This window comes from Schistocerca piceifrons, chromosome 2 (genome assembly GCF_021461385.2).
Source record: "Schistocerca piceifrons isolate TAMUIC-IGC-003096 chromosome 2, iqSchPice1.1, whole genome shotgun sequence".
NCBI classification, from domain to species: Eukaryota; Metazoa; Arthropoda; class Insecta; order Orthoptera; family Acrididae; genus Schistocerca; species Schistocerca piceifrons.
This window is the reverse complement of record NC_060139.1, coordinates 33,277,115-33,293,106: the sequence shown is the minus strand read 5'-3', so window position 1 is coordinate 33,293,106 and position 15,992 is coordinate 33,277,115. Positions and strand designations below refer to the sequence as shown.

General features: G+C 45.2%; 1 protein-coding gene across 1 annotated transcript in view; it reads right to left on the bottom strand.

Moving 5' to 3' along the window:
- LOC124774958 (G protein-activated inward rectifier potassium channel 3-like) overlaps window positions 1-15,992 on the bottom strand; it is a 106,711-nt gene that overhangs the window by 40,650 nt on the left and 50,069 nt on the right. The window contains exons 3-4 of the mRNA XM_047249676.1: window positions 14,305-14,734; window positions 2,765-3,377 (exon numbers count right to left, since the gene is read on the bottom strand). Of these exons, the coding sequence (XP_047105632.1) occupies window positions 2,765-3,377; window positions 14,305-14,734 (1,043 nt within the window). The remainder of the gene's footprint in view (window positions 1-2,764; window positions 3,378-14,304; window positions 14,735-15,992) is intronic.

The window sequence follows — 15,992 nt, the reverse complement described above, 5'->3', positions numbered from 1 at the left end:
CCACTTGCGCGCGCATATCACAGTATTATCATTATTTTCATTTTATATAAGTGGCAAGTGACCATCAAATTAGGAAGTGATAATGGGACGCGATTCGCCAACACCCGAAGAAGCTTAAATTTTGCTTGGATTGTATAGTTTCTTCACTCAAGTGGAGTGGCACTTAGGTTTTTTGTTTTCTATTTTAAATCGCTCTATTTCTAATATACTGGAAAAGTTTTAAAAAAAGCTTTGGTACGTCAACCAAAAATAAAGAAGTCCTGAACATTATTTACAAATAAACGAGTTCTCCCCAAAAGTTATTTGAGGTCCAATAATAAAAACTGTAAAGAAACTTTCAGAAATTCGTAAGATAGATTTAAAAACAAAGATATTATTGATTTGCTACTAGTTACTGGAACGAAAGATACAAAATTCAGAAGTGCAGTGTTTTAGTATTACCACAGTAGACTGGGGTATTACGTCTGACTTGGTAATATTATTTGGGAAGAATGTCATACAAAATGAAAATAACTAAAGAAGGAAACATTATCCTTATAAATGATTACTACCTAAAGAAATATTTCATGGCAAAATATTTGAGAAAATAAAATAAATAAGAAATTAAATATTTATTTTAAATCTAAATAAAACAGAGGTAAACATTGTCGATAAAAATTGCATCGCTGACTTAACATTCAATTATTTCTCTGGTTTAAAAAGGTCGGCATTACTTCACAATCTAAGGGGAAGCTGTTACGTTGTGTGTTATGACGTGTCGCAAGTAAAAGAAATTTCTTAAGCGGTAAGTCTGATCATGATTAATTAACTTCAGTGATAGATGGTTATTGAATTTTATATTTAACTAGAGAGTTATCTACTTATGTAACGTAGGATTCACGAAGGGCAAAGGTTTTTTTGAACTGCGCGTTAAGATGCACCTTCTTATGACAGTTTTAGTCAAAAGAAAAAAAAAATCAATGGTAATAAACTTCAATCGATTCTTATTCTAAATAAATCACATAAAGCTACATCGTGACGAAACGGCACAGAGATCATTCGTGAACAGTTTTGTTGAGTACAACTGATAGATAATACGTAGCTAAAATGTTTTGTTTTATAGTATTAACCGTACCTATGTGTATATATTGCTTACAACAGCGTGTTGTTTTGTAGAACACGGAAGAAAAGGTTTGACAGTATTGCATCATTCAGTAAAGCATTTAACTGTAGCGATGGTTCGTTATTTAAAAGTCCAACTACGTACTTGCAACTTACCAAATATACCTAATACTAATGATCAATAGGCAGTTAAGACGCGATAATACGAGCAGCTCCTTGTACGAAATTAAAATTAAATAAAGATGAAAGTTGGGCTGGAGCGAAGTAACATCAAATTCGTTCACATATGTATGAACGTCGTAAGCGTTGTTCCCTAATTCAGGTAGTGAAGCATCGTTCGTTACAGGATATGCTTCTAAAACTGTACAAGGAATGTTGACTGCTGCCAGGATTGTGTAATCAGCCACATTACGAGAAGTGGTGATCCCGAGCTACCACGGCATAAAGTAGCGATTGTCTTTGACTTAATTACGCAGGTATTCTTCAGACACGGTGCAAGTTCTTGCGCTGTGTGAGACGATGTTGCTATTTCCTCATTGCTCCTTTTGTGGCCCTATCACGTCTGGGAAATGGAAATAACAAAATTGTTGTACCAAGTGGCATGTGCCGACGCAAACATTTATTGCTCAGAAGACCTCAGACATTAGCGTGAAATCTGCAGAACTCGCAATTTTGAGGCAGTTCAATTGCTTATATTTCCGAAACAGTTCTGTAATCTGTGTCTTGATGGTTAAACTGGATTAATTGTTTCAACAACAGTGGTAGTAGAGCACAACAGTGCTGTGGAACTTGTGATGTATGATGTTGGTAAATATTATATTTACAGATTTTGGCGTGTCGTGAGTCGAATACTTTGTTTCAGATTTGCAGACACTGTGAATAGATATCCGGTAGTGAATCTAAGATACTTAGCTCAAGATTAATTCTAGGATCTTCAAGTGTCTTTGTCAGTAGTTAACCACTCGTCGAGTCGCTGCGCGTATCCTCTTCGTGCTTGTGTTCGTAACCCTATCTCGCAGAACCGAAACCAAATCCAAAGTTGAAACAACACACAGAAAACACGCTAGCGACAGGGAGGAAGATTGTGGCAAGGACCTGGTGAAGGATAATGTCACACAGCAGTTACATACATCAGATCGTGACAAATGCACACCAAATAAAATTTTATAGCGACCTAACTCAACAAATTTATTTACAAAACTTGTACCTTAGGCAACGATCTCCAGTATGTTTTGTAAGTTCCCTTCCAACGTTTGAAGAGTGTGTTCATTTTATTGTCTCAAATAACAAAATCACACATGTAAGAGCAGATTATTCTAATCGCACACAGACACACAACATGGAAAGGTACACATGGATGTGATTTTTTAGATGGCTTTCTATAAGTTCCCACATGAGCAGCCACTACCACCACACAACAAGCGAAGAAAAACTAGGCATCACGCGAACCTGAGAAAAAGAGTTCTTTTTTGTGTCGCGAGGACATTAATAACATTGCGAAATGAGACCAGTAATGATTTTAAGAGGGTACAATTTATCGATGTGTTCTAAATTCCACTAAAGACCCATTAATAATGAATTCTGCAAGAAGCAGCGTTTCAACGTGTTTCATCCGCTATTGCTGGCAGCCCTTCCAGAGCGCCGTCCCCGAAAACATACGTACCGGGAGATCGAGCGAATTCCTGCAGGCGATAGAAATCGGCGAGATCTTTGGCACTGCACAGCGGCGTGTCTACAGTGTGGGTGTTGTTGAAGAGGCTGTAGTTGACCTCGTACGCCTGGCGCTCCTTGTTGTACGCGACCATGGGCTCGAAGCGGTGGCCCCAGAGGATCTCCGTGGGCAGGTAGGAAGAGCGCGCCTGCGTCGTCTGGCCCGTGGACTCGATGGTGCCCTCGAGGATGACGACTATCTCGAACCGGCTCTCCGATCTGGTGTCGAGCAGGTCTGCGGCCGAGAGGCTGTAGAGCGGGCTGGTCTCGGTGATGCGGTGGATGACCGTCATGGGCCAGATGAAGAAGAGGTTGTTGTCGCCGTCGTCGGTGCCCACGTCGAGCTCCCACTGCGACTGCGCCAGCTCCTCACCCTCCTTGGTTCGCCGCGTGCGGATCAGCTGCGCGCGCACCGTCGCGCCGATGATGTGCGACTTGCGCATGTCGCCCACGCGGAACATGAGCGCCAGCAGCCCGTCCCGCAGGCAGATGACGGCGTTCCGGCTGAACAGCAGCGTCTGCGTCCGCTGCTTCGGCCGCGACATCTTGGCGAACACGATGCCCACCTGCGAACAGAACGCCGCTCACAGTGACCATGATATACCGTAGATTGACGAAAAAATCGCGGCACCAATAAATAATCAATGTAGAGTAATGAAATTTGGGAATACATTTGCCTACGTAACATACACTACTCGCCATTAAAATTGCTGCACCACGAAGATGACGTGCTACAGACGCGAAATTTAACCGACAGGAAGAAGATGCTGTGATATGCAAATGATAAGCTTTTCAGAGCATTCACACAAGGTTGGCGCCGGTGGCGACACCTACAACGTGGTGACATGAGGAAAGTTTCCAACCGATTTCTCATACACAAACAGCAGTTGACCGGTGTTGCCTGGTAAAACGTTGTTGTGATGCCTCGTGTAAGGAGGAGAAATGCGTACTCTCACGTTTACGACTTTGATAAAGGTTCGATTGTAGCCTATCGCGATTGCGGTTTATCGTATCGCGACATTGCTGCTCGCGTTGGTCGAGATCCAATGACTGTTAGCCGAATATGGAATTGGTGGGTTTAGGAGGGTAATACGCAACGCCGTGCTGGATCCCAACGTCCTCGTATCACTAGCAGTCGAGACGACAAGCATCTTATCCGCATGACTCTAACGGATCGCGCAGCCATGTCTCCATCCCTGAGTCAACAGATGGGGACGTTTGCTAAACAACAACCATCTGCACGAACAGTTCGATGGACGTCTGCAGCAGCATGGACTCAGCTCGGAGACCGTGGCTGCGGTTACCCCTGACGCTGCATCACAGACAGGAGCGCCTGCGTTGGTGTACTCAACGACGAACCTGGGTGCACGAATGGCAAAACGTCATTTTTCGGATGAATCCAGGTTCTGTTTACAGCATCATGATGGTCGCATCCGTGTTTGGCGACATCGCGGTGAACGTACATTGGAGGCGTGTATTCGTCATCGCCATACTGGCGTACCACCCGGCGTGATGGTATGGGATGCCATCGGTTACAGGTCTCGGTCACCTCTTGTTCGCATTGACGGCACTTTGATCAGTGGACGTTACATTTCAGATGTGTTACTACCCGTGGCTCTACCCTTCATTCGATCCCTGCTACTACCGCCACTCTTATGCGACCGACGTGAAATATGAATAGACATCATTTTTCATATGTAGGAACATACCCAAGACTCCAGTTTCAGTCGCACAACTCCTTCTTGGTGTTGCCTTTTTTTTATCGTCATTGTACGAAAGTGTTTTGATAAGTCTGGTAAATTGCCATGAAAGAATGGAAATTTTTTTATGTGCTTTCATGATTGGTAAGCTTGACTGCTGCAAGGATCGTATAAAGAATTTCAACAATGTAGAGAGTACACTTCATTGTAGACGGCCGTCTGAACTGGTCAGTGTGTCGACTGTGATTGAAAATGGAGAAAACCGAGTTTCGTGCTGTTATTCGACATTTTCAATTTGAAGGGCTGGACTGTGGCACAAATAAAAAACCGAACTGGATGACGTTCTGTTGTTGAAAATCTCCGAGTCATGACAGCATGCAAATATGTCCATGCAGACTTCCAATTTCCCAAAACAGCTTTGACAGCTTTCAAATGCGAAGCGCAAAAGGCTGTAGGCGGAAACAATAGCGATCTATAGAGCTATGGTGAGATGTTGCCACAGAGCTGTTTACAGAACACGCTGTACCAGCTCCGGTGCCGCGAATCAACTGCGTCCAGCGTACAGAAACTATCAAGCACGCTGTTCTTAATCTTATACATTTGTACATTATGCATATTTCTTTGTGCGACTGTTTTATAATTTCAAAGGTGTTCCCAAGGAATACGTGTAAATGAAATTTTTTACAAACACAGTTCATTTTTTGTGTTCGTTTCTATAGAAAATTGGCAAAATGAATACCCGGGCAATGCTGTTTGTCAGCAAGTACTTAAATATCAGTGGCGCTATCACTGATACTTGTTTTCAACAGTATTTCAAATATGATACGACTATCGTACGTTTGATTTACGTTGAGAAGTTCTAACAGAGGTAAAATGTCGAATTTGAAAATCCAGATTTCGTATCGCTCGAATGCTACTATATGTTCAACCAGCAACGCACACACAAAAACCTCAAGGAGGGGGTGCTAAGGATATCTTGAGCTACCTTTACTTTTACTGTAATAAAAAATAATCAAGTCACATGCAAAGTTTAAGAAAGTTTTATTTAAACTGATTATACACATATACAAGACAGTGCCATCTTATGATATAAAAAAGTTACAATTGTGGTTCTCTTCCTTAAACGATGAATTCTATGTGCCTATTCTTCCTGGAAAATTGGTTAATTATATCGTCAATAGGACAATCAATGTCAGGGTGAGTGTTCAACAGAGCTAAGCCATTAAGTCGATCCTCCTCCATTGTCGAACTCAGCCATGTCTTTGTACGGCGCTATGTTGAAGAACTTCTTTCTACTGTAGCAATAGGTGCAGGTAGACAAGCAAATATTTTGTACAGCTTGTGAAAAGTAGGATAGTCAGATCTAGGGCAAACAGAACGCGTGCATAACAGAATGACGACCATTAAGGGCGTTTATACTCGTTTAGTTGTATTGAAGAATCTCTCCCATTAGTCTCTTTCTGATCACAAAGAGTGATTCTTCTTCAAAGAACGGTAGTTCAGTTAAGCGCAGATTCAATTTATGTGCCAGATCATTACCGTCTTGTTTCAGTAGTTATGAGGGCAAAAGTATGTTGAATTTTAAATGATAAATATTTTGTTCAACATAACGTTCTCTCATGTCAGTCATAACATGGTCCAGTGCTGGAATAAAAACAGTTCTTTTCCAATATGTGATAGCACCATCATTATGATCGCAGTTTTCCCTGTGTCTTTGTCTGTCTGTAAGACGAGGACCACTCACCTCTACGTCTAACTCTTCCATAACTGCCCCCTCGTCTTCAACAAAACGAGCAAAGTGGCTATCAGCATTAGCTCTTATGCTGTCATGCACCTTCAGCGTCGCATACAATTTTGCTTCTGCCATCGCGACGTCCAAGCTAGAGTCTTGTACGATTTTGCTGACTGGATATGTTATGCTCATACTATCACTAAGTGTAAACACAGTGATAATAAACTCGGATTTAGAGAGAGCTCGAAGGAGAATATTGGCTTTGGCAGCCGTTGTTCTATCCCTCCAACACCGTACTTCTTTAAGACCTTTGCAAACAGCCCATTTCAATTCTGACGTACTAACTGAGCAACCATCACAGCCTATACCCACACAGTTCTCCAGTTACAGAGAAAGGCTTTCCATTCTCCTTAGAATCGTAGTGCCTAATACTTCACCAGTAACGCTACGCTCTTCGTCTTGACTCTCTTGGGGTTAAATTGTCTCGATAACATCACTGTTTCACAGCGTGAAATAAGTTCGTTACACGTTGTTTTACTAGTGTAAGTGGCGTTCGCTTTGGCGGTCTCAAGGTGATGTTTTAGTTGCAGGTCTCCAGCGTCAATTCTAAATCTTAGGAGAGCTCTAAAATTTCCCTCGTTACTCATTATACTTTCACGATCATTTTCGTTTCCTAGTAGACTCCCATCATCTCTATGACCCCGCAGAGAAATATTTTGCTTTCCATGAAATATGATTGTTTTTATTATAGGAACAAGACGGTTTCTGTTTTCCCTAATGCTTTCCATTCTCTGTCTTGACAATTGAATTGTGACCTCAGGTTCGCGGTTGTCTCGTGTCGCCAAAAATAATTTTGCATCTGTTGAGCTGAGAGTGGATCTCAAGATCGCCAAATTTTTCCTGTAAGTTTTGGAAACTTTGTTAGTATTTCAGTCACAAGTTACTTGGTGATAATGAATTTCTTTCCTCCAACCATTTTAATATTCACAAAAATTGAACAGTTAATGCAAAGAAGTCCTTTTTTAACTTGTGAGAACACCAGCGATGGATACTGTTCAAAGTGATTATCATGCACTTGTCTGCATTCAACCCGTCCCCTCTTGTTGTGCTCGGAAGTAGGAAAGATATAACCTTTTTCAGGTTTCCTTGGAGCTGTGAGAAGCTCGTATTTTATATCATCACTAATATTTATTGACCCTAATATATCCCAATAATTGCCAATAACCGCGGGATTAAAGGAATCAGTCGATGAACTTTGTTGTGTAAGTTTCGACGAGTTTTGGACTCTGCCTGTACATCTGGTGGTGTTTTTGCGGCTGAATGGTGACCGGAATCTTGAGATGTTTCTACTTTTCTCTTTCTTGTTACATAACGATCCATTTTATTATACTGTTACGACGTAGGTAAATTAGATGCCAATTATTCTCGAATAAACACTTTATTCGCACTGAAAAATGCAACACTAGTACACTTAGCTCTAAAACACACACGATCAAACTCCGCGTGTTTTTAATATCACTAAACACAACACTGACTAGAGTCCGTAGTAATAGCCAATAATAGCAGTTCTTCACTTTTTACGAGTTACAAGTTATCGTGACGATTGTAGCTTTCAAACTGACTACCTGGCAGCGACTCTGCTTCCCTTATATATGTGACTCTATTGTTTCGACAACATTCGCTGCCAGAATGATCGTTTCCAGACTTTAATGGAGTGTGAACAAATACCTACTGTGAAAGCGACAAGCCAATATGTACCTTACGACGTATAATATAAGGGCAAGTTTCCAATAATGGCGTCATCCGGCAATTTATGTGTGTGGAACTTTTATTGTCGATTCGGTACCTCTCTAGTGCATTCATAGAGGGCCTATATAGTAACAATGCGTTTTTAGGAATTTCCTCGAAAGTCACTATTACCGGAGATATGCGCATCAATAGTTTCCCATACCTGACTCGTATTGCGAGTTAACTATGGGAAACTATTATTACATTATTAGTAAAAATATTGTTACGAGCCCCGAAACAATATTTTCACTGAGAAATTTCTATGAATTACTATTATTAGTACTTCACAATCAACTTATCACTCTCACTCTCGACTACTCTTCACACTTGCACTTGCTACAACTAGGACTTTTTACTCGTTCATTCTTCAGCCTTAATATTTCTGCTTCTGAATGTAAACTAGCTTCCTATTCGGCGATTAGCCGGCCAGTGTGGCCGAGCGGTTCTAGGCGCTTCAGTCTGGAACAGCGCGACCGCTACGGTCGCAGATTCGAATCCTGCCTCGAGCATGGATGTGTGTGATGTTCTTAGGTTAGTTAGGTTTAAGTGGTTCTAAGTTCTAGGGGACTGATGACCTCAGATGTTAAGTCCCATAGTGCTCAGAACCATTTGAACCTATTCGGCGATTAATCCGTGTTTAAAACGCTACGTATCGAAGGTTCTCTGTACAAGAAAACAGTAGAATATTCACGACTTTTCTGGAGCAAATGCAAGACGGAATAACGTATCGAGATCACTAGAACGGCCGCGACTTTTCTCGTAGGTATGTGTTAGCTATCTATGTGCCAGGCAGAAACGTATAAAATACGATGAAGCGGACCGCGTGCTACATAGGAAAGTACAACTACTCGATAACTCGATTCAGTCGAGTCAACTGACGAAAAAAACGAACGAATAGCATGCGGGCTGACTGGCGTGGGCGGCGCGGTGGCAATGCGGGCGGCTCCGCAAGAGGATGATGGGGGGGGGGGGGGGGGTTCCCGCGCGTCCCCCAGTGTGTATCCGCCACTGCGTCCAACGTTCTTGTACTGCGTCACATTTACTAGTCTCGTGGTAAAAGCCGCTGTGGGATTTCCTAGTTCTATACCTTTCTGTGCGGAATTTACAAACACGCTATTTTACATCCATTTTAGCGTTTCAGTGTATTTTGTAATCAATATTTCCAGGAAGGAAGGAAGAATTACAATTATCGTCCCATCGGCAGAGGTCATTTAGAGAAGGAGCACAAGCTCGCGTACAGAAGGGTGGGGAAGAAAATCGGACGTGTCTGTTACAAAGGAACAATCGCGGCGTTTGCCTGGAGCGATTTAGGGAAACCACGGAAAACCTAGATCTGGATGGATTTGAACCGTCGTTCTCCTGAATGCGAGTCCGGTGTGCTAACCACTGCGCCACTTGCCTCGGTCAATATTTCCGATTAATTACGCTAGTGTGTATTAATACAATCTGAAAGAAATCAAGAAAGATGCAGGCTTTCCTTAACACTAAGAAACCGATTCATACCACCATTTACACTAAAGCTTTTTTTCCTACGAGTCAACGCTACAGAAGACTTGTGCACTGGCTGAGTCACAGCCAACAAAACTCGCGCTAGTGCTCACATAGTTACACAGCTGTTCAGAGAAAAGTAAACAAGGGATTACCGTCGTAAGGAATACACGCATGCAGATGTAGCAAATAAACAAAAGCACATATTTGAGGTCATGTATGTACATTTACGCAAGGGGCTTCAGCTAGCTGTTCCACTGATATTGACCCCATTAACACAGTTCTTATTAGTCGCAACCCAGGGCTCTGCTGTGCATCTTCACCTAAACAAGGCGCAGTGCAGCTGTATTCGGTGTCCATATTATTTAAGAGTAGTACGATGGGCGTTCAATAAGTAAAGCAACACTCTTTTTTTCTGAAAGCAGGTTGGTTTTATTCAGGACAATATTCTACGCCCTGTGTTATTCTCCCTCGTGGCAAGCCATCCTGAGCTTACATTTCAGCAAGATAATGACCGTCCGCACACGGTGAGAGTTTCTACTGTTTGCCGAACCCTGCCCTGGCCAGAAAGGTCGTTGAATCTCCGTCCAATTGAGAACGTTTGGAGGATTGTGGGCAGGGCCCTCCAACCAGCTCGGGATTTTGAAAACCTAACGCGCCAATCAGACAGAATTGGCACGATATCTTTCAGGAGGACCTCCAACTACTCTGTCAATCGATGCGAATACGAATAACTGCTTGCGTAAGGGCCACAGGTGGATCAACGCGTTACTGACTTGCTCAATTTGTGAAACTTCTCTTGAACAATCATTTAATTTTTCTGAAATTGTAATCATTTGTTTGTCTGTACATGCACATCACATCTACCGATTTCCATCACATTCGGATAATTCCTTCGCTGTGCGTCCTTTCTTGTCTCAGAGTGCATATGGCCGTAAAGCAAAAGTAAAGTAGCCGACGATATTAATCATCTTTATATTATGTTACAATGAAATGAACACCCTTACCTGCTTACCGGCGTTGACATACGTCAACGGGGACAGGTGAAAATGTGTGCCCCGAGCGGGACTCGAACCGGGATCTACTGCTTACAAGGCAGACGCTCTACCCATCTTTTCTTTTTTTTTCATTTTCTTCGTATTCGTTCGTTGTATCTGCTCTGGGCGGACGTCGAAAGACACCCATTTCAGTTCGTTGTTGTTCCACTAACTCAGTTTTTTTATTACAGAGGGCAGCTAGCCCTTCGACCGAAATCCATCTGAGCCACCGAGGACACAGAGGATAACGCGAGTGCAGGGATTTATCTCTGGCACGCCTCCCGCGAAACCCACATTCTGAACGTATTGTCCCGCACTACATGCTTAGTGCCCCCGTCCATTATACTTATTACTCGCGGCGCGTTGCCGATTCCCGTAAGAGTTCGGGCACTGTTTGTGCATTTGCACAGAAGAATAAGATGGTCAAGTGGCCGGTGAGCCTCAACTATATACACTCCTGGAAATTGAAATAAGAACACCGTGAATTCATTGTCCCAGGAAGGGGAAACTTTATTGACACATTCCTGGGGACAGATACATCACATGATCACACTGACAGAACCACAGGCACATAGACACTGGCAACAGAGCATGCACAATGTCGGCACTAGTACAGTGTATATCCACCTTTCGCAGCAATGCAGGCTGCTATTCTCCCATGGAGACGATCGTAGAGATGCTGGATGTAGTCCTGTGGAACGGCTTGCCATGCCATTTCCACCTGGCGCCTCAGTTGGACCAGCGTTCGTGCTGGACGTGCAGACCGCGTGAGACGACGCTTCATCCAGTCCCAAACATGCTCAATGGGAGACAGATCCGGAGATCTTGCTGGCCAGGGTAGTTGACTTACACCTTCTAGAGCACGTTGGGTGGCACGGGATACATGCGGACGTGCATTGTCCTGTTGGAACAGCAAGTTCCCTTGCCGGTATAGGAATGGTAGAACGATGGGTTCGATGACGGTTTGGATGTACCGTGCACTATTCAGTGTCCCCTCGACGATCACCAGTGGTGTACGGCCAGTGTAGGAGATCGCTCCCCACACCATGATGCCGGGTGTTGGCCCTTTGTGCTTCGGTCGTATGCAGTCCTGATTGTGGCGCTCACCTGCACGGCGCCAAACACGCATACGACCATCATTGGCACCAAGGCAGAAGCGACTCTCATCGCTGAAGACGACACGTCTCCATTCGTCCCTCCATTCACGCCTGTCGCGACACCACTGGAGGCGGGCTGCACGATGTTGGGGCGTGAGCGGAAGACGGCCTAACGGTGTGCGGGACCGTAGCCCAGCTTCATGGAGACGGTTGCGAATGGTCCTCGCCGATACCCCAGGAGCAACAGTGTCCCTAATTTGCTGGGAAGTGGCGGTGCGGTCCCCTACGGCACTGCGTAGGATCCTACGGTCTTGGCGTGCATCCGTGCGTCGCTGCGGTCCGGTCCCAGGTCGACGGGCACGTGCACCTTCCGCCGACCACTGGCGACAACATCGATGTACTTTGGAGACCTCACGCCCCACGTGTTGAGCAATTCGGCGGTACGTCCACCCGGCCTCCGCATGCCCACTATACGCCCTCGCTCAAAGTCTGTCAACTGCACATACGGTTCACGTCCACGCTGTCGCGGCATGCTGCCAGTGTTAAAGACTGCGATGGAGCTCCGTATGCCACGGCAAACTGGCTGACACTGACGGCGGCGGTGCACAAATGCTGCGCAGCTAGCGCCATTCGACGGCCAACACCGCGGTTCCTGGTGTGTCCGCTGTGCCGTGCGTGTGATCATTGCTTGTACAGCCCTCTCGCAGTGTCCGGAGCAAGTATGGTGGGTCTGACACACCGGTGTCAATGTGTTCTTTTTTCCATTTCCAGGAGTGTATATACATATTAAGATGGTATCTGTTCTTTCGGACATGTCCGAAAAAACAGATACCATCTTAATATATAATTACATTATGTCTCGATATACTTAACACCGCAAAGCGGCTGTTTGCGCTGCAACTGAAACCAAACTTTTGTGGTACTTACCCAGAAAAAGTAACTTTTCCTTCATTGACGTACAGGGTGGCGCACGAAATGTGTTACCAATTGTTTCTTTCACAATTTACGACGCACATTAGATATCCCGCTGGGATCTATACAGCAGTACCAACAGAGCTTGGAAAAACAAATGACGTGTAATTCACGATACTGCCGCTAGGAGACTACTAAGCAGCAATGGCTGACAATGGAACACTGACGACACAGCAACGATCGGCAATTTTGTTACTTTTTCATGAAACGAAAAGCCTTGTTGTGACTCAGAGGCGTTTTCGACAACAGTTTAACACACGATGGGTCCCTTGCAAGAAGACCATCCACAGGTTGTACGATAAATTTGTACAGGAAGGAACAGTATTGGAAGCGAAGCGACCTCGGCCTAAAACCTGTTCGTTCGCCGGAAAATATTGAAGCGGTACGAGTTGCCAGACGCTCCGTTCAACGCGTTCTTAAAAGTGACCTCCATATGTACCCATACAAGATGACCTGTGCACAGAAGCTCACTGAAGAACGCAAGCAGCAGAGACTACTGTTTGCTCAGTGGGAGGAGGATAGGGAAGAAACTCTCAACAACGTTTGGTTTTCAGACGAGGCGCATTTTCATTTAGACGGTGTGGTTAATAAACAAAATGTACGTCCACGTGATTTAATGGAGCTCAGAAGACTTACTCTTCAAGCTTGCAGTGAAATTACGGAAGACATGTGCCGTAGGGTAATCACCAACTTCAGTGTTCGTTTGAAGGAAGTTAGGAAACGAAATGGTGGACTTACTGAGCATGTGCTGAGTTAGAACGAATCTCCATGGACGGCTCTTCATTGTAGTATATGTTCCTTTCAGATTGTGCTGACAATAAAGTTTATATTCAAAAACAAAATGGTAACACATTTCGTGCGCCGCCCTGTTCAAAATGGTTCCAATGGCTCTGAGCACTATACGACTTAACTTCTGAGGTCATCAGTCGCATAGAACTTAGAACTAATTAAACCTAACTAACCTAAGGACATCACACACATGCCTGCCTGAGGCAGGATTCGAACCTGCGACCGTAGCGGTCGCGGTCGCTCGGTTGCAGACTGTAGCGCCTAGAACAGCACGGCCAACCCGGCCGGCCGCGCCACCCTGAATTTCGTTTTGAATCAACGAGAATAACAGTTATTCACCACTGCTGCTACTAATAATTAAGACTGCACATAAGTGCAATGTTAAAGTTTCAGCCTTAGCCCAAACTATAAGCAAATTGCACTGTCCGTAACTCACATCAAAATTTCGGCTTGATGTTGGCGATCTGCGACACCGTACTCACTCTATAGACATTTTAGCTCTATAGTCACTTCTGTGTGACTCCGTTACTTCTTTGACAGCCAGTTACTTTCCTGATCGAGGGCCGGCCGGTGTGGCCGAGCGGTACTAGGCGCTTCTGTCTGGAACCGCGCGAACTCTACGGTCGCTGGTTCGGATCCTGCCTCGGGCATGGATGTGTTTGATGTCCTTAGGTTAGTTAGGTTTAAGTAGTTCTAAGTTCTAGGGGACTGATGACCTCAGATGTTAAGTCCCATAGTGCTCAGAGCCATTTGAACCATTTTGAACCTGATCGAGGCAGTGGCCGATATTGTCGAAAGCGCTCGGATTTTTAGAGAGAACTAATGCGACAGGTGTAGCGAGTACATTGAATGCGACTGCTTTTGGAGTTTAGTAGTAGTGCGCAGCTCACCATGAAGGCCTGTATCATGACGCCGCAGATGCTCTGCAGGCACATGACGAAGATGGCCTCGGGGCACTCCTCGGTGGTGCTGCGCGACCCGTAGCCGATGGTGTGCTGCGTCTCGATGCTGAACAGGAAGCAGGAGGCGAAGCTGTTAAGGTTGACGACGCACGGCCGCCACCCCGAGTCCTCCTCCTGGTGGTCGGGCTCGAGGTCGCCGTGCGTGAAGGCGATCAGCCACCAGATGACGGCGAACGCCAGCCAGCTGAGGATGAAGCCCAGCGCGAAGACGAGCAGCGTCCAGCGCCACTGCGTGTCCACCAGCGTCGTGAAGATGTCCTGCATGTAGCGCAGCCGGCGCTGCGCCACGTGCGTCTGCACCACATTGCACTCGCCGCTCTTCAGCACGACTCGCCGACGCACCTTGCGGTAGCGGCTCCTGCGGGCACAAGCCGGAGGGTCACACACTGCGGGACGAGTTGGACGAAAGTTTATGTAAAGGCCAGAGTAAGCTAGATCCGACATTTCTTGCGTACTTTGTAAGGGGTCCGTAGGCCCTTACTATAAGTTTGCACTCGGCACAGGTCGATAGGGCAAACAATCGATAGTGTCGTGTTGCGAGAGCGAGTGTAGAGTTGAGTCAGTTCCCAGGTCGCGGGCCGAGCCGTGTGGAGGCCTGTTGCTGTAATCCAAGGCTTTACCGACAAAGGGAGTGGCCATCGCCGCGGTTTAACCCCTTTGTGTTAGGATAATACGGGGAAAGTGAAAAAGTATAATTACGAGAGTGATCAGTGATATTTCTGTGCCGATATTTGTGGTTTCGCGTCTACCGCGCCGGCATCATTTGGATTGCAGTGTTGGATTGCAGTGTTGGATTGCAGTGATTGAATTTGCGTGTGACAATAATGAATAGCGAGGAAGCCTGTGCTGAGATTAGCCGTTATTAAATATGTATGACGAAGGCAGTGGCTGTCTCCTTTTTCTTGTGTTTTAGAGACGAATATAGGTTCTTGATTAATGAAGCTGTGTTGACGTTCTTCTTGTCACCAGACATTTCATTATTACAGCATTTGAGAAGGACAAAATGGAATGTAACAACTCCGTAGCAGTCAAATCCGATTGCCAGCCCCATTAGGTACACGGTCACATTAATTAATTATTATTTGGGCTGCTATTCAGATCCCGACCGAGCGGGATACATAAATCGGACTTGTTACAACTTCCAGCAGTTTAATGAATGAGGTTGTGTCGAGCTGTGCTTACTCTGAAGACTAATAGAATTATTTATTTTGTGTCTTGTAGCCCCTTTTCAAACTTACCTCTGTTTCCTGTCTTAGTTGTATTGTATTGTATGTTATCCGGGGACCTAGAAACGACGAAGAGGCTCCGTCCCCGCCGCAGCCGCAGTGGTCCACAACCCCACGACGACTACTGCAGTCCACTTCACCCCTTCGCCGTCCGACACCAAACCCAGGGTTATTGTGCGGTTCGGCCCCCGGTGGACCCCACAGGGAACGTCTCACACCAGACGAGTGTAATCCCTATGTTTGCGTCGTAGAGTAATGGTGGTGTAAGCGTACGTGGAGAACTTGTTTGGGCAGCAATCACCGACATAGTGTAACTGAGGCGGAATAAGGGGAACCAGCTCGCATTCGCCGAGGCGGATGGAAAACCGCCTAAAAACCACCCACAGACTG